This window comes from Neoarius graeffei, chromosome 1, assembly GCF_027579695.1.
Source record: "Neoarius graeffei isolate fNeoGra1 chromosome 1, fNeoGra1.pri, whole genome shotgun sequence".
NCBI classification, from domain to species: Eukaryota; Metazoa; Chordata; class Actinopteri; order Siluriformes; family Ariidae; genus Neoarius; species Neoarius graeffei.
Genome location: NC_083569.1, coordinates 12,157,339 through 12,180,449, shown reverse-complemented (window position 1 = coordinate 12,180,449; position 23,111 = coordinate 12,157,339). Strand labels below are relative to the sequence as shown.

Genomic DNA, 23,111 nt, shown 5'->3' with positions numbered 1-23,111 from the left:
CTCTGAATTAATAATCTGTGAGCATATGTACATTTTTGACCCTGTGTGTATAATTTTGACCTGTGTTGATTTCATAAAACCCAATGAAAACTTGTGCACCAAATTTTAGTGTTTTTTTTTAAATTAAAGATGTATGCTATACATTCTGCCACAGAAAAAGAACAGTTCAAAGAAATTACTGAAAGCCCAAATATTGCCATGACCTTCATATCCAAGATGACATTCATGTCAATGTATGTAAACTTCTGACCACAACTGTAACACCTAAAAATAGTAACCACAAATGTTCTTGTGATAATGCCATGATGTCTCTCAGTAAGACAAGCTCATTTTGCAGCAAAGCCATTTTTTTTTCCAAGATACAACAACATGCACAGACTATGTCAGCATATTAACCTGCATGAGCCATTGTAAAAGATTTGCTTCTGTGGGTCTAGCTTTCCAAACTAAGTGCCTCTAAGGAAATTATTTTAAGACACAAATACAGTCATTAAACTACTATGCCAATGACTGAGTTGTTTAATTACATCCTCTTATCTTCACACACAAAGACTGCTGCTGCTTTGTGAAATATCAACCCCTCAGACTATGTACTGGCTCATGTTGCAAGGTTTGGAAAGCTCCTGTAAAGCTTAGTTTAAGAGATCTGGGTCATACTTACAGTGACGTATACAGTAACTAATAATCTTAGTTGTATAAACTTCAAGTGCAGTGATCCCGGTATATCGTCTTAAATTAAATAAAGCCGTAGTTACTGGAAGTGTGGAATATCTTCTTTAGTTTGAGGACATTCACATTTGTACATGAGGCTTTAAGAGGAAATAATAGGGCTCCTTGCAATCTTGAGATTGCAATTTCATAACCTGATGATACCACATTCTGGTTACATTCACACCAGCACTAGCCAGTCCTGGAAATCTGTCAGTTCAAGTATGGAGAAGAGGGTAGATAGTGCTTTCCTTTTGGTGTGTTATGCTGTCCTGTGGTGCAGTATGAGTTTGAAAAAGATGTGGCGACTGGATAGAAGTACAGTATGTTCGCCTTCATCCTCTTCAGTTAGTACCGGTCATATGATAGGGAGAGCTGGCTGGTGGGTGGGAATGGGCAAGTGACCAATGGGAGAGAAAATAGGGGAAGATTCTGTAAAAAAAAATTAAAAATAAATGTCATGTTTAGTATTTCTCTGCACGTCCATGTAAGGTTGAGGTCAGATTTATCAGTCGATTTGTCTTGTTAACAACCTTATTTGGATCTTTAAAAAAAAAAAAAACTCCACAGTTGCTTTCGTTGTATTTTTGAGGCCATAGTTCTGCCAAAAACAGAAGCATCATTTATCAAGTTTAGCATTTGGTTAGATCTGTACAAAGTTCAAAGAGATCCAAAAAGAGACACCACTGGGAATCAGTCCAAAGTACATGAAACCATAAACTTGGGAATCGACCACAAAGGAATAAAATGTTGGCAAGGGTACATAGACTCTGTATAGCAAAATGCGATGAGGGACTTAGTCGTACTTACACAGGCAACTGTACAAGTGGAAAACGTCCACAGTTAACAGTCAGGGCACTGTGAACATAGGTGGGTGTGGTCAAGCAGTTCAGAAATTATCCTGCTGCTGTCACCATCATCAGTTAATCTTTTTATTAATTACAAGTTCCATTGATGGCCAAGTTATAGTACTACCACCACCATGTTTTAGTATACTCTATATCTTGAAAAGCACCTTTTTAATGCACGCCTTTCCTATTCCATCATTCAGGTACAAGTCTGCACCTTGTTTGATTTGATCCCAGATGTCAAGCAATCATTTAGCAAACCAAACTGACACATACACCAGTCAGCCATGACGTTTAAATCCACTGAAAGGTGAAGTGGATTCAAACACATTGATTATGTTGTTACAGTGGCACCTATCAAGGGGTGGGATATATTAGGCAGCAAGAAAGAGAACAGTCAGTTCTTGAAGTTGATGTGTTGGAAGCAGGAAAAATGGGCAAGCGTAAGGATCTGAGTGATTTTGACAAAGGCCAAATTGTGATGGCTAGATGACTGAGTGTGAGCATCTTTAAAATGGCACATCTTGTGGGGTGTTCCTGGTACAGTGGCATGCAAAAGTTTGGGCACCCTTGCTGAAAATGTCTGTTACTGTGAATAGTTTGTGAGCAGAAGATGAACTGATCACCAAAGGCATACGAGTAAAGATGACACATTTCTTTAATATTTTCCGCAAGATTACATTTTTATTTCCATCATTTACAGGTGTAAAATACCAAAAAATGAAAAGGACCTGAAGCAAAAGTTTGGGCACCTGACATGGTCAGTACTTAGTAACACCCCCTTTGGCAAGTATCACAGCTTGTAAACACTTTTTGTAGCCAGCTAATAATCTTTCAGTTCTTACCTGAGGGATTTTCACGCATTCGTCCTTGCAAAAGGCTTCCAGTTCTACAAGTTTCTTGGGCTGTCTTGCATGCACTGCTCTTTTGAGATCTATCCACAGATTTTCAATGATGTTTAGGTCAGGGGACTGTGAGGGCCATGGCAAAACCTTCAGCTTGTGCCTCTTGAGGTATTCCATTGTAGATTTTGAGGTGTGTTTTGGATCATCGTCTTATTGTAGGACCCATCCTCTTTTTAACTTCAACTTTTTTACAGATGGTGTGATGTTTGCTTCCAGAGTTTGCTGGTATTTATTCGAATCCATGCTTCCCTCAACCAATGAAATGTGCCCTTTGCCACTGGCTGCAACACAACCCCAAAGCATGATCGATCCACACCCATGCTTCAGAGTTGGAGAGGTGTTCTTTTCCTGGAATTTGGCACCCTTTCTTCTCCAAACATACCTTTGCACATTGTGGCCAAAAAGTTCTATTTTGATTTCATCAGTCCACAGGACTTGTTTCCGAAATGCATCAGGCTTATTTAGATGTTCATTTGCAAACTTCAGACACTGAATTTTGTGGCGAGGACAAAGGAAAGGTTTTCTTCTGATGACTCTCCCATGAAGGTCATATTTGTTCAGGTGTCGCTGCATAGTAGAACAGTGCACCACCACTCCAGGGTCTGCTAAATCTTTCTGAAGGTCTTTTGCAGTCAAACAGGGGTTTTTATTTGCCTTTCTAGCAATCCAACGAGCAGTTCTTTCAGAAAGTTGTCTTCATCCTCCAGACCTCACCTTGATCTCCACTGTTTCTGTTAACTGCCATTTCTTAACAGCATTACGATCTGAGGAAATAGCTACCTGAAAACACTTTGCTATGTTCTTGTAGCCTTCTCCTGCTTTGTGAGCATCAGTTATTTTATTTTTCAGCATGCTAGGGAGTTGCTTAGAGGAGCCCATGGCTGATGATTTTAGGGACAAGTTTGAGGAGTCAGAGAATTTATACAGCTTTGAAATCTGCATCAGCTGATCTTTCCTAATGAAGAATTTGAACAAGCCATAGCCCAATAAGCTAATTAAGGTCTGGAACCTTGGTAAAAGTTACCTGAGAACTTAAATGTATTGGGGTGCCCAAACTTTCGCATGGTGTTCCTTTTCTTTTTTCACTCTCCAATTGTACAAAACAAAAATAATACACAAATCCTGCATAAAACGCTGAAAAGAAATGTGTCATCTTTACCTTTATGCCTTTTGGTGATCAGTTCATCTTCTGCTCACTTAACTATTCACAGTAACAGACATTTTCAGCAAGGGTGCTCAAACTTTTGCATGCCACTGTATGCAGTGGTTAGCACCTACCAAAAGTGGTCCAAGGATCCAAAGGACAACTGGTGAACCAGCGACAGGGTCATTGGTGTTGAAGGCTCATTTATTTGCATGGGGCACGAAGCTTAGCCCATATGGTCCAATCCAGAAGAACAGAAGTGCTACTGTAGCACAAAAAGTTAATGCTGGCTAAAATAGAAAAGGTGTCAGCATTAACTAAAAGTTGATATTTTATGAATTAATGAATTAATCTTGTTGTTATGGTTTAATTTCAAACCAGTGCCATAGAGTACAGAATCAAATCAACTGAGTTGAATCACTTATAAAATCCAAATCTACCAAGCAAATAGTCACCTGTAGAGCAACTATTGCCCTCTTCTATACCGTTTCTGTCAAATCAGCACTAACACTTTGCACTCCACTCCTTAGGGGAATTTGGCGAGGTCTGTAGTGGCCGTCTGAAGCTACCAAGCAAGCGAGAGATCTATGTGGCCATCAAGAGTCTGAAAGCCGGATACACAGAGAAGCAGAGGCGCGATTTCCTGAGCGAGGCGAGCATCATGGGCCAGTTCGATCACCTAAACATCATCCGGCTGGAGGGGGTCGTCACTAAATGTGAGTGATTTACACATCATTTGTTTCAGTAGTCATTAACTATTGTTGATTATGTTGTGTTAATGTACCAGTCTAATGGTGCTAATGGTGGTTAAGCCCCAGTTGATGTGTTTGTTGTTGTGGCACGAATGTGGTGCAAAGAAATGTACAGAAGGTTTGAGTCAAACAGGCTAAATTAACGCCCATGTTAAAGGTTCTATGTAGAAGAGAGAATCTTTATCCAAAGAATGTTTGAGAAATTGTATTTCTTTTCTTAACTTGGAATTTGGTGAACTTTCCTTGAAACATATGCAGGACTTATTTGGGGAACACATTTTTTTTTTCTAGTGTCAAAACCTGGATATGAAGGCATGCATAACGAATCAGTAGGCTTATACTGTTTTTTTTTTCCTGTATCCATTTCCACCTCCAGAGCCCGACAAAAGACGCATGCATATGTATGACCGCATTAATGCGATTAATTAAATAGTTAATTGCATGTGTTTTCAGCATCATAAATATTCAGCGCTGAAGTCTCTCCCTATTCCATATTCATTTTTCTTCCTTCACGCTTGCTCTCTTTCTCTCGTTCCATGCTCTAATGCCAAATGCAAATCCTGACCTTTCGTTAGCACGGGTTTGCACCGTTTGCAGAACTATTAGCTACGTAAATCAGGTTTGCTTTTCATTAATGAAAGGCTTTTGCTTGCGAGAAAGTGTTGCTTTTAAACTCTTCGGGGAAAAAATTGGGCGCGTGTGGCAAGAAGTTTAGGTTGTAATAAACATTCACGAGATTCCTTAATTACACGTTTGCAGGATAAATGTGGTGTTAACCCAGTGATAACCCAGTGCATTAAAAGTTACACATTTCACCTTGTTAGATCCAAAAAGTTGCACATGAAGACAACACATAATACACAACAGCACACTGTTTTTATTTCAGGCTAATACATTAACTAGCTCACTAGCATTTCAATGAATTAGATTCAGTCCAAATTAAATAAATCAGTGCTGTGATTGAGAAGCACATAGCTACAGATATGACAGCACCCTGATGTTTAGTCTCGTGGGGAAGGCAGGACTGAAAAACATGTATAGGACTACAGAGAGCTGTGTGACCCTGACAGCACAACAAAAAAGGGCAGAATTTAAAAATAAATTTAAAACAAAAACATGCCTCTGAACTTTAGCCACACACAAACTTGAGAATCACCTACATGACAGACTGACCAGGGAGATAATGTTTAATTGAATAATATTGGCTGGCTTTGAGTGGTATATCAGAAATATTCCATTCAGCTAGCATGATACTGAACGAGTCGAAGATGAGATGAATGGAATATATCTGATATACCATGAAAAAAGCCAGCCATTATTATTATTATTATTATTATTATTATTATTATTATTATATGTACACATTCGATGGAACAATTTATAGATTTTACAAAAAGTTAAGTACAGGGCGATAACTTACTAATATTGAATGCTGAGTCTGATCAAATGTAATTCAATGTTGTGTCAATCCAATGTACTGTACAAAGTCAAAGTTCTAACAGTAAAAACGGTACAAGTCCAAAAAGCCTAAACAACAACCCAACTTATATACAAACTATATCCAGGTAGACCGTTCAAGTTCAAAGTTACTTTTGGTTGTAGTTAATTGTTACATTGCAGTTGTTCAAAACAAAAGGGCTTTGCTGAGTGAAGTTCAATCGAGTGAAGTCCTCTTGTAATAGTCTCCGTCACTTTTCCTCACCTCCAAGCAGAACTTTGACAATATTTCTGCTATTGTTCTCTTTTCCAGTTTTTCTATGTCCGTTGATATGTTTTTCTCTTGTAACTATGCGTGGTGAATATCCAGTGATGTTTTGGTAGCCTTTCGAGTGTTCAGCGCGTGTCTCTTTAAATCTTCCCCTTTGAATGAAGTAAACCTTACGGCCATTTTTGTTTACAAACTGTGGCAGTCACTTTTCCAGTTTTTCCATATATCTAATGCAGAAAATTAAATGCGTGAAGAATATCCAGTGAAGTTTTAGTAGCCTTTGGGGTGTTTAGTACGTCTTTAGTTTCAGTTTATTTATTTAGTGCTTAAACCGAGCACTGAATTAACCTCGTCTTCTGTCTCTCCCAGCCGACAAAGAAATGATTGTGCGCATGTGCAACAGAAAAGTTTTGTCGTTGGATCTTCGCATGTGATGTCGCATTGTCTTGACAACGTGCAAAATTGTAACAATACTGCACGCTCATTCTCCACTGGGGAGAGTGGCATAATACATGGAGGATAAGCGATACGATAACAATATTGCATGCCATCAATAAACCCGCTAGAAGGGAATAGAACAGATGTTTTTATTCCATGGAAAAAGTGGCCTGTATGTATAATAATCAGCCATGTTTCATTTTGTTTCATTGGAATGCACAACTTTTGGTTGGTTATACTGTATGACATTGAGCCCATGTTTACATTAGACCGTATCAGCGGATCATCAGATTAATGTTTTTAAAACGATTAGTGTTCACACAGCAACACCAATACACGATTTGCGTGCACATAGCAATGCCAATACACGGATACGCTCGGCTCCACAGGCATCCTGCGCTCCAAATCACTCCGCCCTGAACAGCGAGTGCCCTCTGGAGGGTGCGCACTCCGGCCCTGCGCAGCTCACAGAGCGCGCGAGTGAAGTGCACAAGCCACGATTCGGGACTGAGCCGCTGTGTGTGTGATCCCAGCGCATATCACTTACTACTTGCAAGTGGAAGGATGGCAAGCCTAAAGACAATCATAACTACACAATGGGCAGTATTTGCATCAGTATTTGCAGTATTTTCATACTTTTATACTCTTTAATGAAAGGTGATACAAGGCGGAAGTCTGCACCGTTTTTCAGCAGTCGCGTCACATGACCAACGCCAGCGAATCAGGAAGGTGGATGTCACAGTGACGTTGTCCAATGAGACGCCAGCTAGAGCTCAGCACAGCGTATCCGCGTATTCTGAATGTTTACACAGCACCGGAGCTGACACGATCTGGATTGAATACGTGGACGCTGGCGGATTCCCGTTTCCCAGCGTTTCCAGGCGGTTTAATGTAAACGGACAGTGCATCTGCGAAGAAAACGAGACAGATACGGTCTAATGTAAACGTAGCCTGAGTCTTCACGGATGAGCCAAACATGGTTTCAATTGTTGCAGTTTTATCATGTTGAATGTTTTAATCAATTGAAAAGAGAAATCTAGGGCACATATTTAGGCAATGCTTATTTTTGTTGCATCATAAAAAGTATCATATTGAGGCTATATAGTATTATTTATTTATTTATTTATTTAACCATATTTTTGAGCATGTGCTCCAACAGCATTATTGCTCATCTCGGGAGCTCATGCTTGATTTTAAAACATTACATTTGGAAGTGCAGTGGTGCAGTGCCAGTGGGGGGGTGGGGAGTGTTACAGGACAGATGGGGTCCTTGTCTCAAATCTTTGAGAATCTCTAATGAACAATTTAATATAATGAATTATTATGCATACGGGCCACTTTTTCCATGGGAAAAAAACGTGTTCTATTCCCTTCTAGTGGCTTTATTGATAGCATGCAATAAGACAACATGATGTCGCACATTGGAGCTCATGCGAAGATCCAATGACAAAACATTTCTGCTGCGCATGCGCACAATCGTTTCTTTGTCTGCCGGTAAAGAGAGAAGATCCAGTACTAGGTTTAAGCACTAAATAAATAAACTGAAAACTGAAACTAAAGATGTGCTGATCACCTGAAAGGCTACCAAAGCTTCATTATATGTTTATACCAAAACTTCAAACATATTTGCAAGAAAAAAAAACATACCAATGGACATAAAAAACTGGAAAAGAGACACGTCAGAGATGTAAAATAATGTAAAAAGATTCCGCACTAGCGAGTGACTTTAACAGTTTGGACACAAACATGGCCATGAGGTTTGCTTCATTAAAAACAAAAGACATGGAGAAAATTTTGAAAGAAAGAGATGCGCTGAACACCCGAAAGGCTACCAAAACGTCACTGGATATTCTAAACACATTTAATCTTCTGCATTAAATATATGGAAAAGCTGGAAAAGAGACACGCTGGAGATGTAAAACTTCAGCATGAGCGACTGACTGTGACAGTTTGTACACAAACATGGCCACGCGGTTTGCTTCATTAAAAGCAGAAGATTTAAAGAGACAGACATGCTAAACACCCAAAAAGCTACCGAAACTTCACTGGATATTCTTCACGTATATTTACAAGAGAAAAACATGCCAACGGACATTGAAAAACCGGAAAAGAGAGCAATAGCAGAAATATTATCAAAGTTCTGCTTGTAGGTGAGGAAAGTGATGGAGACTTTTACAAGAGGACTTCACTCGTGGACTTCACTCAGCAAAGACCTTTCGTTTTAAACAACTGCAATGTAACAATGAACTACGACCAAAAGGAACTTTGAACTTGAACTGTCTACCTGGATATAGCTTGTATAAAAGTTGGGTTGTTGTTCAGGCTTTTTGGACTTGTAGCATTTTTATTGTTTGAACTTTGACTTTGTACAGTACATTGGATTGACAGAACATTGAATTACATTCGATCAGAATCAGCATTTATTGGCAAGTTACACCCGTTCTTAACTTTTTGTAAAATTTATAATTGTTCCATCGAATGTGTACATATAATAATCTCATCTCATTATCTCTAGCCGCTTTATCCTGTTCTACAGGGTCGCAGGCAAGCTGGAGCCTATCCCAGCTGACTGCGAGCGAAAGGCAGGGTACACCCTGGACAAGTCGCCAGGTCATCACAGGGCTGACACATAGGCTACATCCACACGACAACGGCAACGAGATTTTTTTTTTTAAAATATCGCGTCCACATGGGCAACGGATCAGTAAAATATCAGGTACATATGGCAACGCAACGCTTGCTGAAAACGATGCAATACACATGCCACACCTCTACGTGCGCTGTAAGACGGTCCCATCGGAGACACCAGAACAATAGAAGAAGTAGACACATGCACATAAACCCCTTCTTCTGTAGCATCAGCCACATAAAGTTTTGATTATTAATCAGTAGCATAAAACGAAAGACGCGGAAAGAGGAATGAATGGGGGTAGATGGAAGCCGGTACGCCAACATTCTGATATCCTCCAGAATTCTTTAATTGTCCGGAATAAATTGAATGCTACATGTTGATGGATTACTTTGTTCTTCTACGCCCTTTTTGAGGAATGTATTGTCGGACTTAAACCAACATCTGAAGAGGTGAGATCGCTCTTTTATTTTTTCCCTATTTTTGCTGGCGGAATTGTTTTTGTTTTGGGAAAGCAGTGAAAATATTTTGTAAGCGCGTTTCATGAACCAAGTTATAGGATTTGTTGACAACTCGCATCGAGTTCGTTACACTTCTACCCAGCGTGAAGCACTGACAGTCATGTGGTTGTGACGTCATCGTAAACAAATCCGTTCTACTCATCCAGACGACTTTGCAACGGCGCTATTGAGGTATTTCACTCACGTGACCAAGTCATGTGATGCTGCCATTTTGGACGGCACGGCTCGAATCAGTTTGAATGCGAGGAAGGCGACAAACGAAAAACATAAAAGAAAAAGGAGCGATATGCAGAAAACACCTTCACTATCCAGCGACGTAGGGCATTTACAGGGCGAGCAGAGGGAGAGGCATTTGCAAAAATTGAGGTTAGCAGGCTTAGAGAATGACATTTACCTGCTTCCACCAGGATTGTTCACTGACAGCTAAGATTTGTTCACATTTTCATTTACTTTCGGTCCTCAGGTCCTCAGGATAAACAAAATGTTATTAAATGTCATTGAAATAACTTCTTAGTCTGTTGAGACATGGCCCGTTATAAGTTTTTCCTTTACTGTATTTACTAGTTTACTGAGCGCGCTCCGGGGCTGGCCGGCTAGCTAGCGCTCCGGGGCTCACTGGCCGGCTAGCTAGCGCTCCGGGGCTGGCTGGCCGGCTAGCTAGCGCTCCGGGCCTTGCTGGCTCAGTAAACTAGTAAATCCAGTAAAGGAAAAACTTGAGACTGAAAGGTTTTAACAGTCATCCAAATGACTGAACGTAAACATTGCTACAGTAACATACTAGCTACTGTTGTTGACATTAGCTAGCTTGCCGTCCAAAATGGCGGACACCGGGGCGTCACGTGACCCTGTGACGTCAGGTGAAATACCTCAATTGCCAGATTTTTCCACTCTGGAACCCGTTCTCAAAAGATTTCGTTTCGGGGCACCCAAAACGCCCGTGCTGTGTGGACGCCAGGCCGAAACGATAAACAATTTTATCAGATTCACCTGAATCCGTTGCCGTGTGGACAGGGCCATAGACACAGACAACCATTCACACTCACATTCACACCTACGGTCAATTTAGAGTCACCAGTTAACCTAACCTGCATGTCTTTGGACTGTGGGGGAAACCGGAGCACCCGGAGGAAACCCACATGGACACGGGGAGAACATGCAAACTCCGCACAGAAAGGCCCTCGCCGGCCACGGGGCTCGAACCCGGACCTTCTTGCTGTGAGGCGACAGCGCTAACCACTACACCACCATGCCGCCCTGTATAATAATAATAATATTGGCTGGCTTTTTTGTGGTATATCAGATATATTCCATTCAGCTACTTGTCTTCGACTCGTTCAATATTATGCCAAAGAGAAATAAATCAAGTTTCTGATTATCTGAAAGATGTCCCCATCTGTCTGGAAGAATCGGATCATATTTGACTCCTTCTGTAAAATTGATAACTGATGTGTAAAAATTGCACGAGACAATAAACAAATTAAGGGTGGGAGGGAATATGTAAATTAATGAATGAAATAAAACCAATCACATGTGGAGGAAGGTGTGAAAAATTAGTGTCTAAATTAAAAACTATGTATATAGCACTGTGCAAAAGTCTTAGGCACCCTATTTTTTTTCATACAAACTTTATCAATTTCTATTTTATGACTTCTACATTATCGAGTCAGTCCAAAAACATTTTAGCGTCCCACATGTTCATTTTCCAGCACAAAATTAAATGTTGCAGAAAAATAAATTTGTTTCTGAGCAGCATATTACGCAAGAGACCAGTTTTCAGATTAAAAAAAAGAAAACATAATGAAGGCTACTGGGTTTTGGTGCAAAATGAAGATGCGAGTGTGACAGTGTCCAGAAGAACTGTGGCTGGTTCTGTAGGATGCTCAGTAAAACCTACAGCTCATTTCTTTATAAAACTGTGCTCATTGTACCTGAGACTACTGTGTATATACACTATTTTTTTTTTTAAAGCAAAGGGTCGTCTCACACCAAATATTGACTTTGTTTCATTTATTATGGCTTACTGATTACAGTATTTTTTTTAATGTTGAAACATTTCATTTTAAGTCATTTTTAATCTACAGAATTTTTACGTGTACCAAAGACTTTTGTATATTTTACGCTTTATGTGAGTCCTTGTGGCTTCTTTATCATGCACAGAATGTGAAAATCTATTATAAAGGAATGTAAGCATGTATGTGGATGTATCAGGAGAATATGAATACACATATGATGCACTGGAAAAGCAGTTTTACACATAGCAAGTCATTTGGCCAGTGGCTGGAAGGCAGAGGTAAGAGAAGTCACCGTAAATACTCCATGAGATAAAACAGTCTTGTGATTATGGGGGGGGGGGGGGGAAGAATTTTCCGTAGAACCATGGAAGTCCAATTCCATGTGTGTGTTTTTCCTCACAGCTCTGAATATTGCACATCCCCAATCGCCAGTCTTTCAGGAGAATAACGCACTCCTGCTCTGATTGCCCCCCATTCTTATGCAGATTGCTGCGACATTAAAAGAAAAGCTCGAGGATGGCCCTTTTACTTGCACATCAGAGGAAAAAAGAAAGGCAGAAAGAGAAAGAAAAATGTCGAGCCACGCTTATCATTCCATCGCTTTTCTTTTATGGGCCCACAATCGACTAATCTGGTAACATTCAATTTAGAGGCAGCTATCATCAGGGACGTTGAAGACATCCGGGACTTCCTCTTTATCTCAACAGGGCTGTGTGAGGGGGAAAACATTTCAATTTTCAAGTAGTTGATTTGCTACAATCAGGCTTAACCAGGCTTTTTGGCAACAAACAAGCAAACAAACAAGGAAAATAATAATGGAGGGCTAATTAACAGATTATGGTCTTTAAAAAAATGCAGAATCTATTGACATTTCTGATAAGAAAATAATGCTGAAATAAATAACTTCAGAAATGGAACAGCCTGTGTATTGAACTTCGTCAGAGATTTTTTTTTTCCCCATCTCATATACACTTCTCTGATAACTTGTAACATTGAATGTATTTAATTTTCAAAAAAATCACTAATTATTTGAAATATTTATGAAACTATTTATATATTGATTATATATTTTTATAATGTCTTTATTTTGTAAAAAGCTTTTTTTTCTGACTCCTAACCTCTGACATCTAATAAATCATTAATACTAAACCTTTGAGCTTCCGTTCAGAATAGCACTTCATCTCATCTCATCTCATCTCATCTCATCTCATTATCTCTAGCCGCTTTATCCTTCTACAGGGTCGCAGGCAAGCTGGAGCCTATCCCAGCTGACTACGGGCGAAAGGCGGGGTACACCCTGGACAAGTCGCCAGGTCATCACAGGGCTGACACATAGACACAGACAACCATTCACACTCCCATTCACACCTACGGTCAATTTAGAGTCACCAGTTAACCTAACCTGCATGTCTTTGGACTGTGGGGGAAACCGGAGCACCCAGAGGAAACCCACGCGGACACGGGGAGAACATGCAAACTCCGCACAGAAAGGCCCTCGCCGGCCCCGGGGCTCGAACCCAGGACCTTCTTGCTGTGAGGCGACAGCGCTAACCACTACACCACCGATAGCACTTCATATCTACTCGAAAATTTTCAACAATACAAGTTTCCCATTAAAGGATAAATCGGATATTATTTCATGTCACCTGCAGACATTTTTAAAATGATTACAAACCGACTGAAAGCAAATAAAAAGCTGATTTGATTTTATAATGTTTTGTGCTTAAATTGGAACATGCTTCTTTAAAGATGTACAGCTTTTCCAATGTTACTTTTTTATAAGAAATATTTTTTCTATAAGGATATATTTGGGGGATTTTTAAAATGTATAACATAAAAATGCAGTTATTTTTATGGACATCAAATCAGGTATGATGGGGCTTTTATTTTTTATTTATTTATTTATTTTCTAAATTTTATATATATAAATAAATTATTAGGCAAGTGAGTACTCTGACCCTACCATTATTTCTATGCATATTTTCCAAGCTACAGTGCCTTGCAAAAGTATTAATCCCCCCTTGGTGTTTGTCCTGTTTTGTCGCATTACAAGCTGGAATTAAAATGGATTTTTGGAGGGTTAGCACCATTTGATTTACACAACATGCCTACCACTTTAAAGGTGCACATTGTTTTTTTTTTTATTGTGACACAAACAATCATTAAGATGAAAAACAGAAATCTGGAGTGTGCATAGGTATTCATCCCCTTTCGTATGAAACCCCTAAATAAGAGCTGGTCCAACCAATTCACTTCATAAGTCTCACAATTAGTTGATTAAGATCCACCTGTGTGCAATCAAAGTGTCACATGATGTCTGTATAAATCAACCTGTTCTGGAAGGATCCTGACCCTGCAACACTACTAAGCAAGCAACATGAAAGCCAAGGAGTACCCCCAAGCAGGTCAGAGATAAAGTTGTGGAGAAGTATAGATCAGGGTTGGGTCATAAAAAATATCCCAAACTTTGAATATCCCAGAGAGCACCATTTAAATCCATTACGGTATAGCAAAATGGAAAGAATATGGCACCACTACAAACCTGACGAGAGAAGGCCGCCCACCAAAACTCACAGACTGGGCAAGGAGGGCATTAATCAGAGATGCAACAAAGACGCCAATGATAACACTGAGGGAGCTGCAGAAATCCACAGCAGAGATGAGAGTATCTGTCCATAGGACCACTTTAAGTCATACACTCCACAGAGCAGGGCTTTATGGAAGAGTGACCAGAAAAAAGTAATTGCTTAAAAAATCACGTTTGGAGTTTGCCCAACAGCATATGGCAGACTCCCCAAACACATGGAAGAAGATTCTCTGGTCAAATGAGACAAAAATTTAACTTTTTGGCCATTATGGGAAACACCATGTGTGGTGCAAACTCAACACCATGAGAACATCATTCCTACAGTGAAGCATGGTGGTGGCAGCATCATGCTGTGGGGATGTTTTTCATGTGCAGGGACAGGAAAGCTGGTCAGGACTGAAGGAAAGATGGCTGGCGCTAAATACAGGGCAATTCTGGAGGAAAACCTGTTTGAGTCGGCCAGAGGTTTGAGACTGGGACGAAGGTTCACGTTCCATCAGGACAATGACCCTAACCATACTGCTAAAGCTACACTGGAGTGGTTTAAAGGGAAACATTTAAATGTCTTGGAATGGCCTAATCAAAGCCCAGACCTCAATTCAATTGAGAATCTGTGGCATAACTTGAAGATTGCTGTACACCAATGTAACCCATCTAATTTAAAGGAGTTGGAGCAGTTTTGCCTTGAGGAATGGGCAAAAATCCCAGTGGCTAGATGTGCTAAGCTAATAGAGGCATACCCCAAGAGACTTGCAGCTGTAATTGTAGCAGAAGGTGGTTCTACAAAGTATTGACTTTGGGGGGGATACCTATGGACACTCCAGATTTCTGTTTTTTTTTTTTTCATCTTAATTATTGTTTGTGTCACAATAAAAAAAACCCAATGTGCACCTTTAAAGTGGTAGGCACATTGTGTAAATCAAATGGTGCTAACCCTCCAAAAATTCATATTAATTCCAGCTTGTAACGCAACAAAACAGGAAAAATACCAAGGGAGATGAATACTTTTGCAAGGCACTGTATATACACTTGAATGCTAATTGGATTCAAGCATTCTCAGGTGGGGTTTATTTGTGTAATGAGGGAGGGTGTGGCCTAAAGTCATTAACACCCTGTATTAAGGTGTGCATAATTATTAGGTATTTTCTTTATCTCAGGCAAAATGGGCCAAAAAAGAGATTTAACAGACACTGAAAAGAAAAAAAATTGTAAAATGCCTATCAGAGGGATGCAGCACTCTTGAAATAGCTAAGCTATTGAAACGTGACCACAGAACAAACATTTTGTTGCAAATAGTCAACAGGGTCTCAAAAACCGTGTGAAGAAAAGACACAAATTAACTGTAGAAGACTTGAGAAGGATTAAACATGAAGTTACCAGGAACCCATTATCCTCCAGTGTCACCATATTCCAGAACTGCAACCTACCTGGAGTGTCCAGAAGTACAAGGTGTAAAGTTCTCAGCGACTTGGCCAAGGTAAGGAAGGCTGAAACACGACCACCACTAAACAAGTTTGGGCCAAGAAATATCTGAAGACCGATTTTTCAAAGGTTTTATAGACAGATGACATGAGAGTGACTCTTGATGGACCAGATGGATGGGCCCATGGCTGGATAACTAATGGACACACAGCACCACTTCAACTCAGATGCCAGCAAGGTGGAGGTGGGGTCCTGGTATGGGCTGCTATGAGCTAGTTGGACCATTTCAGGTTGTAGATGGACTTAAAATCAACTCCCAAACCTACTGCCAGTTTCTAGAAGATACATTCTTCAAGCAGTGCTCCAGGAAGAAGTCTGCATCATTCAAGAAGGCCATGAGTTTTATGCAGGACAATGCACCATCACATCCAAGTACTCCACTGCTTGGCGAGCCAGCAAAGGCCTTAAAGATGACCGAGTAATGACATGGCCCCCTTCCTCACCTGACTTAAACCCTATTGAGAACTTGTGGGCCCTTCTTAAATGTGAGATTTACAGTAAGGGAAGACAATACACCACTCTAAACAGCATTTGGGAGGCTGTGGTTGCTGGTGCACAAAATGTTGATCAGCAACAAATAAAAAAAAAATAGACTCCATGGATGGAAGGCTCATGGCAGTTATTGAAAAGAAGGGCGGCTATATTGGTCACTGAATATTTTTGAAATTCCAAAAGTGTTTATCTGTTAATTCTGAGTTGGGCTTGGGATTAGTTGGGCATGGGCTTGGGATTAGTCGGGCAAACCTTTATCAAGCACTACAATACAGAGTTACAGCCACAAACACCAGTTAAAACTTTACTGTGCAGAAAGGAAGCCTTTTGATAACTGTGTCCAGAAGCACCGTCAACTTTTCTGGGCTCAGGGCCATCTGGGATGGACCATCACACAGTGGAAACGTGCATGTGGTCAGACGAATCAGTATTCCAGGTCTTTTTTGGAAGAAATGGACGCCATGTGTTCCAGACCAAAGACTAAGAAAAACCCATCCAGACTGTTACCAGGAACAAGTCCAAAAGCCAGGGTCTGTCATGGTATGGGGTCATGCCAGTGCCCTTGGCAAAGGTAATTTACACTGCTGTGATGGAGCATTAATGCAGAAAAGTACAATGAGATTTTGGAGGAACATATGCAGCCTTCAAAACAACATATTTTCCAGGGATTTTTCAACAAGACAATGCAAAACCACATGCTGCACACATTACAAAGGCATGGCTGTGGAAGGAGAGGGTGCCTGTCTCCTCTGTCTCCAATAGAGAATGTGTGGCGAATTTTGAAACAGAAAATATGACAATGACGACCCCAAATTGTTACACACGTGAAGACCTGTTTGCATGAAGAATGAGACAAAATAACACCTGAAACAGTCCATCACTTGGTGTTTTCAGTCCCTAAACATATTTTCAAGGAACAGTCCACCGTACTTCCATAATGAAATATGTTCTTCTCTGAATTGAGACGAGCTGATCCGTACCTCTCCGAGCTTTGTGCGACCTCCCAGTCAGTCAGACGCGCTGTTACCCCTGTTAGCAATGTAGCTAGGCTCAGCATGGCCAATGGTATTTTTTGGGGCTGTAGTTAGATGCGACCAAACTCTTCCACGTTTTTCCTGTTTACATAGGTTTATATGACCAGTGACATGAAACAAAGTTCAGTTACACAAATTGAAACGTGGCGATTTTCTATGCTATGGAAAGTCCACACTATAATGACAGGTGTACTAACACCTTCTGCGCACTTCGACAGCACATTGATACCTTCACTCCTGTTTTCCCCCTCTCCCCCGCAGGCTACTTGTCTTGGTGGTCACGTTGGTTGTATTGACGGAAGTTAGGGGGGGCGGGGGAGAGAAAAAAAAACAGGAGTGAAGGTCTAACTACAGCCCCCAAAAATACCATTGGCCATGCTGAGCCTAGCTACATTGCTAACAGGGGTAACAGCACGTCTGACTCACTGGGAGGTCACACAAAGCTCGGAGAGGTACGGATCAGCTCGTCTCAATTCAGAGAAGAACATATTTCATTATGGAAGTACGGTGGACTGTTCCTTTAAGTGTTGTAAGAAGGAATGGCAACATTATAAAGTGGTAAATGCTTTACCGTCCCAACCTTTTTTAAAAATGTGTTGAAAGAATCAAAATTAAAATACATGTTTATTTTGGGGAAAAAAGCAGTAAACTTCTTGAGCTATCATGTGCTGCTGTGTTGTTTGGAGTGCACATCAAAGATTATTTCCAAGTCATGGTTTTCAGTTTTAATTTCACTTTCAGCATACCATCCCAACTTTTTCTGATTTGAGGATGGAGTCCTTTATTTTCATTCCAAAAATGGAAGTTTTGAATCGTTATTGTCCTGGGCTTCTCTTTGAGTCAACAACCTGTCCCTGAATGTGGACAAAACAAAAGAGATGGTTGCTGACTTCAGAAGAACATGGAGTGACCACTGTACATCGACGACTCACTCGTGGAGAACGTCAAGAGCACCAAATTCCTTGGTGTTCATCTGGCAGAGAACCTCACCTGGTCCCTCAATGCAAGCTCCATAGCCAAGAAAATCCAGCAGACTACTTCCTATGTAGACTGAGGAAAACTTGTCTCCCATCATCCATCTTTACAATATTCTACAGAGGGACTATTGAGAGCACTCTGAGCAGCTGCATCATGGTCTGGTTTGGAAATTGCACCGTCTTGGATCGCAAGACCCTACAGTGGATAGTGAGGACAGCTAAGAAGATCATTGGAGTCTCTCTTCCCTCCATTTACACCACATGCTGCATCCAGAAAGCTACTAGCATCGTGGCCGACCCCACACACCCCTCACACAAACTCTTCACCCTCCTGCCATCTGGAAAAAGGTACCGAAGCATTCAGGCCTTCACAGCCAGACTCTGTAACACTTTCTTCCCTCATGCCATCAGACTTCTCAACTCTGAGGGACTGGACTGATAGCACTCAGACTGTTGAACAGTGGACAATAATGCACTACTGCTTACAATGTTTTTCACACACACAAAGTTGATATTTATTTATTCCCTTTTCATATACGACCTCAATATGCACACTTAACTCTGCACTTTATCTTGCTTGTGTCGTTTATTGTCTGCAGTGTTGCACTTGTTGCACTCTTGCACTATGTTGTGTTGTAGATTGTAGTCTGGTGATGTTTAAAGTAGCACCATGGTCCTGGAAAAATGTTGTTTCATTACCTCGCCCGTGACGGTGTAAGCGGGGCGAGGTATTGTAATCAGTGTGGTTTGTTTGTTTGTCTGTCTGTCTAGTGTCTAGATGGTTGCACCGATTGACTTCAAATTTTCAAGGTAGGTAGGCAATGGGCTGTAGATTACCTGATTAAATTTTGGGGATAATTGGGTCAAGGTGAAGGTCAAGGTCACCGGAAAGATAAACCTTTCTGTCAAAATAACATACAGTGGGGCAAAAAAGTATTTAGTCAGCCACCAATTGTGCAAGTTCTCCCACTTAAAAAGATGAGAGAGGCCTGTAATTTTCATCATAGGTACACTTCAACTATGAGAGACAGAATGGGGGGAAGAATCCAGGAAATCACATTGTAGGATTTTTAATGAATTAATTGATAAATTCCTTGGTAAAATAAGTATTTGGTCACCTACAAACAAGCAAGATTTCTGGCTCTCACAGACCTGTAACAACTTCTTTAAGAGGCTCCTCTGTCCTCCACTCGTTACCTGTATTAATGGCACCTGTTTGAACTCATCATCAGTATAAAAGACACCTGTCCACAACCTCAAACAGTCACACTCCAAACTCCACTATGGCCAAGACCAAAGAGCTGTCAAAGGACACCAGAAACAAAATTGTAGACCTGCACCAGGCTGGGAAGACTGAATCTGCAATAGGTAAGCAGCTTGGTGTGAAGAAATCAACTGTGGGAGCAATTATTAAAAAATGGAAGACATACAAGACCACTGATAATCTCCCTCGATCTGGGGCTCCACACAAGATCTCACCCCGTGGGGTCAAAATGATCACAAGAACGGTGAGCAAAAATCCCAGAACCACATGGGGGGACCTAGAGAATGACCTGCAGACAGCTGGGACCAAAGTAACAAAGGCTACCATCAGTAACACACTACGCTGCCAGGGACTCAAATCCTGCAGTGCCAGACTTGTCCCCCTGCTTAAGCCAGTACATGTCCAGGCCCATCTGAAGTTTGCTAGCGAGCATTTGGATGATCCAGAAGAGGATTGGGAGAATGTCATATGGTCAGATGAAACCAAAATAGAACTTTTTGGTAAAAACTCAACTTGTCGTGTTTGGAGGAGAAAGAATGCTGAATTGCATCCAAAGAACACCATACCTACTGTGAAGCATGGGGGTGGAAACATCATGCTTTGGGGCTGGTTTTCTGCAAAGGGACCAGGACGACTGATCCGTGTAAAGGAAAGAATGAATGGGGCCATGTATCGTGAGATTTTGAGTGAAAACCTCCTTCCATCAGCAAGGGCATTGAAGATGAAACGTGGCTGGGTCTTTCAGCATGACAATGATCCCAAACACACCACCCGGGCAACGAAGGAGTAGCTTCGTAAGAAGCATTTCAAGGTCCTGGAGTGGCCTAGCCAGTCTCCAGATCTCAACCCCATAGAAAATCTTTGGAGGGAGTTGAAAGTCCATGTTGCCTAGCGACAGCCCCAAAACATCACTGCTCTAGAGGAGATCTGCATGGAGGAATGGGCCAAAATACCAGCAACAGTGTGTGAAAACCTTGTGAAGACTTACAGAAAACATTTGACCTCTGTCATTGCCAACAAAGGGTATATAACAAAGTATTGAGATGAACTTTTGTTATTGACCAAATACTTATTTTCCACCATAATTTGCAAATAAATTCTTTAAAAATCAGACAATGTGATTTTCTGGATTTTTTTTCTCATTTTGTCTCTCATAGTTGAGGTATACCTATGATGAAAATTACAGGCCTCTCTCATCTTTTTAAGTGGGAGAACTTGCACAATTGGTGACTGACTAAATACTTTTTTGCCCCACTGTATTTTCCATTATAACTCAAAAACGGTTGCCGAGAGACATATGTTTACTATTATGAGCATATAGGAACTCCCATATGGCCTTTCATTTGGCACCATGATCTTTGACCTTGAATGACCTTGAAAGGTCAAACTCAAGGTCATGGATTTTCAGAGGGCTTTAAGTTGAAAATGGTTGATGGGAGACAGATATTTACCATTATCAACTTATAGGAGCCCTGTGATGACCTGGCGACTTGTCCAGGGTGTACCCCGCCTTTCGCCCGTAGTCAGCTGGGATAGGCTCCAGCTTGCCTGCGACCCTGTAGAAGGATAAAGCGGCTAGAGATAATGAGATGAGATGAGATGAACTTATAGGAAGTGCCTTATGGGCTTTCATTTGGCACCATGATCTTTGACCTTGACTGACCTTGAAAGGTCAAACTGAAGGTCATGGGTTTTCAAAGGGCTGTAACTTTAAAATAGTTCATGATAGCCAGATGTTTACCATTATCAACATATAAGAAGTCCCATATGGGCTTTCAGTTGCCACCATGACCTTTGACCTTGAATGACTCTGAAATGTCAAACTCAAGGTCATAGATTTTTATAGGACTATAACCTGACAGCTGATGATTGAGAAATATTACCATTATCAACATCTAGGTATAAAATAAGTGCTGCCGGGCGAGGTTCATTTTGCCTGGCAACACTTGTTTTAACTGTGTACTGTACCAACTGTATATGGTTGAAATGACAAAAAAGCCTTGACCTTGAAATATCAATCATTTCAATCACTAAATATACAGCATAGCTTTGCTATATTTAACTCCAACACTGGAGTTAAATAGTTGTCCCTTTTGTTGCTAGGTTCAAATAATGAATCAGGAAGATAAAACGTCATTGTTATGGACATTTTTTTTTCCTTAAGGCCATTAACAGTGAAATGAATGCTGAAAGAGGAAATAGTGTGGACAAGGTGGCCGTTTTCTGGACCATGACTTTAACACCTGGAGTAAAATCAATAGCCCATTTGTGAGAGCGTTCATCATGGCAAAGCGCTCATCACTCTACAGGATGAGAGAACATCCCCTTGTGCTTTTATCTCATTAGGCGGATGCCACCGGGAAAAATCACATACTCCACCAAGACAAAATCTTTGGGCTTCTGTGTGCAGCTATTTTTAATATATAATCACGTTATCGATAACAGGAGCCATAAAAATGATACATTTCCTAGTTTTCGTAAAGTTGTGCGGAAATGTGTGTGGAAAATTTCTTTATACTCCTGTGCAAATGTTCCGTATTGCAGCAGCTCGTAACCAATTACAGTATACAGTATTATTGTGAGTCACTATATACGTAAATGTAAACAAATGTTTTACGACCAAACTGGAGTGCCATGAATGACACATTTCTTGTGCAAATGTCCCTGCAAACAGTTTACATCTAAAATTGTATGTATATGTTTGAGTGTTGCTGTTGTTCTTCTTTGAGTTCATTCTAGCATGTAACATTGTAGTAGGAGCTTAGCTGTTTTCATAATGTTCAGCCATTTGCAGTCACACTTACAACTTAAAACATAGTCTGAAATTAAACAAATCAATCTGTTGAGCTTTTTTTCTTGATATTTACACGTGTTTATTCTTTATACTCTTCTGTGTACTTCCACCGAGAAGTCTTTCCAATGTACAGATGTGTAAATAATATGGACATCTGAAAAATAGGCTACATAGAGAGATGTTAACAGTCACACAGCAAACTTGACTGTTTTACAAGACTAGAGTATACTACACTCTATTATTACACATACAGGCCACTTTTTCCTTGGAATAAAAACGTATTCTATTCCCTTTTAGCAGGTTTATTGATGGCATGCAATATTGTTATCATATCACTTATCCTCCATGTATTACGCCACTCTCCCCAATGGAGAATGAGCATGCCACATTGTTATAATATTGCACGTTGTCAAGACAACATGGCGTGCTGATCAGTGACAGAATGTTCAGTGACAGAATGTTCCTTCCGAAGTGCAGGACGAACAGACTCAAAAACTCCTTTGTCCCTCATGCCATCAGACTGTACAAATCCTCTCTGGGAGGGAGGAGGGGTAACAGGAGGACAGAGGACAGGAAGGAGCAGTAACCTAGCCTAACAATAAGCAATACCGGACAATGTGCAATATAATGTGCAATATAAAGTGCAATATCTCTCCTGCTGCCTCCTCACCTTTTTCCCCCTTTTTTTCTCCTCTCTCCCCTCCTCTCTCCCCCCTTCCTCTCTTCCCCATATCTTATTCTTTTTATATTTGTATATGTAAATACTTAATTTATTTTAATTTATCTAGAAGTTTTTCTCTATTTCTTTTCTCTCTT

The 23,111-nt window shown here is 40.6% G+C and overlaps 1 protein-coding gene across 1 annotated transcript in view; it reads left to right on the top strand.

The window, feature by feature from the left end:
• Positions 1-23,111, top strand: part of epha4b (eph receptor A4b) — a 287,524-nt gene that overhangs the window by 219,650 nt on the left and 44,763 nt on the right. Inside the window, exon 11 of the mRNA XM_060929623.1 lies at positions 4,136-4,321. Within this exon, the coding sequence (XP_060785606.1) occupies positions 4,136-4,321 (186 nt within the window). The remainder of the gene's footprint in view (positions 1-4,135; positions 4,322-23,111) is intronic.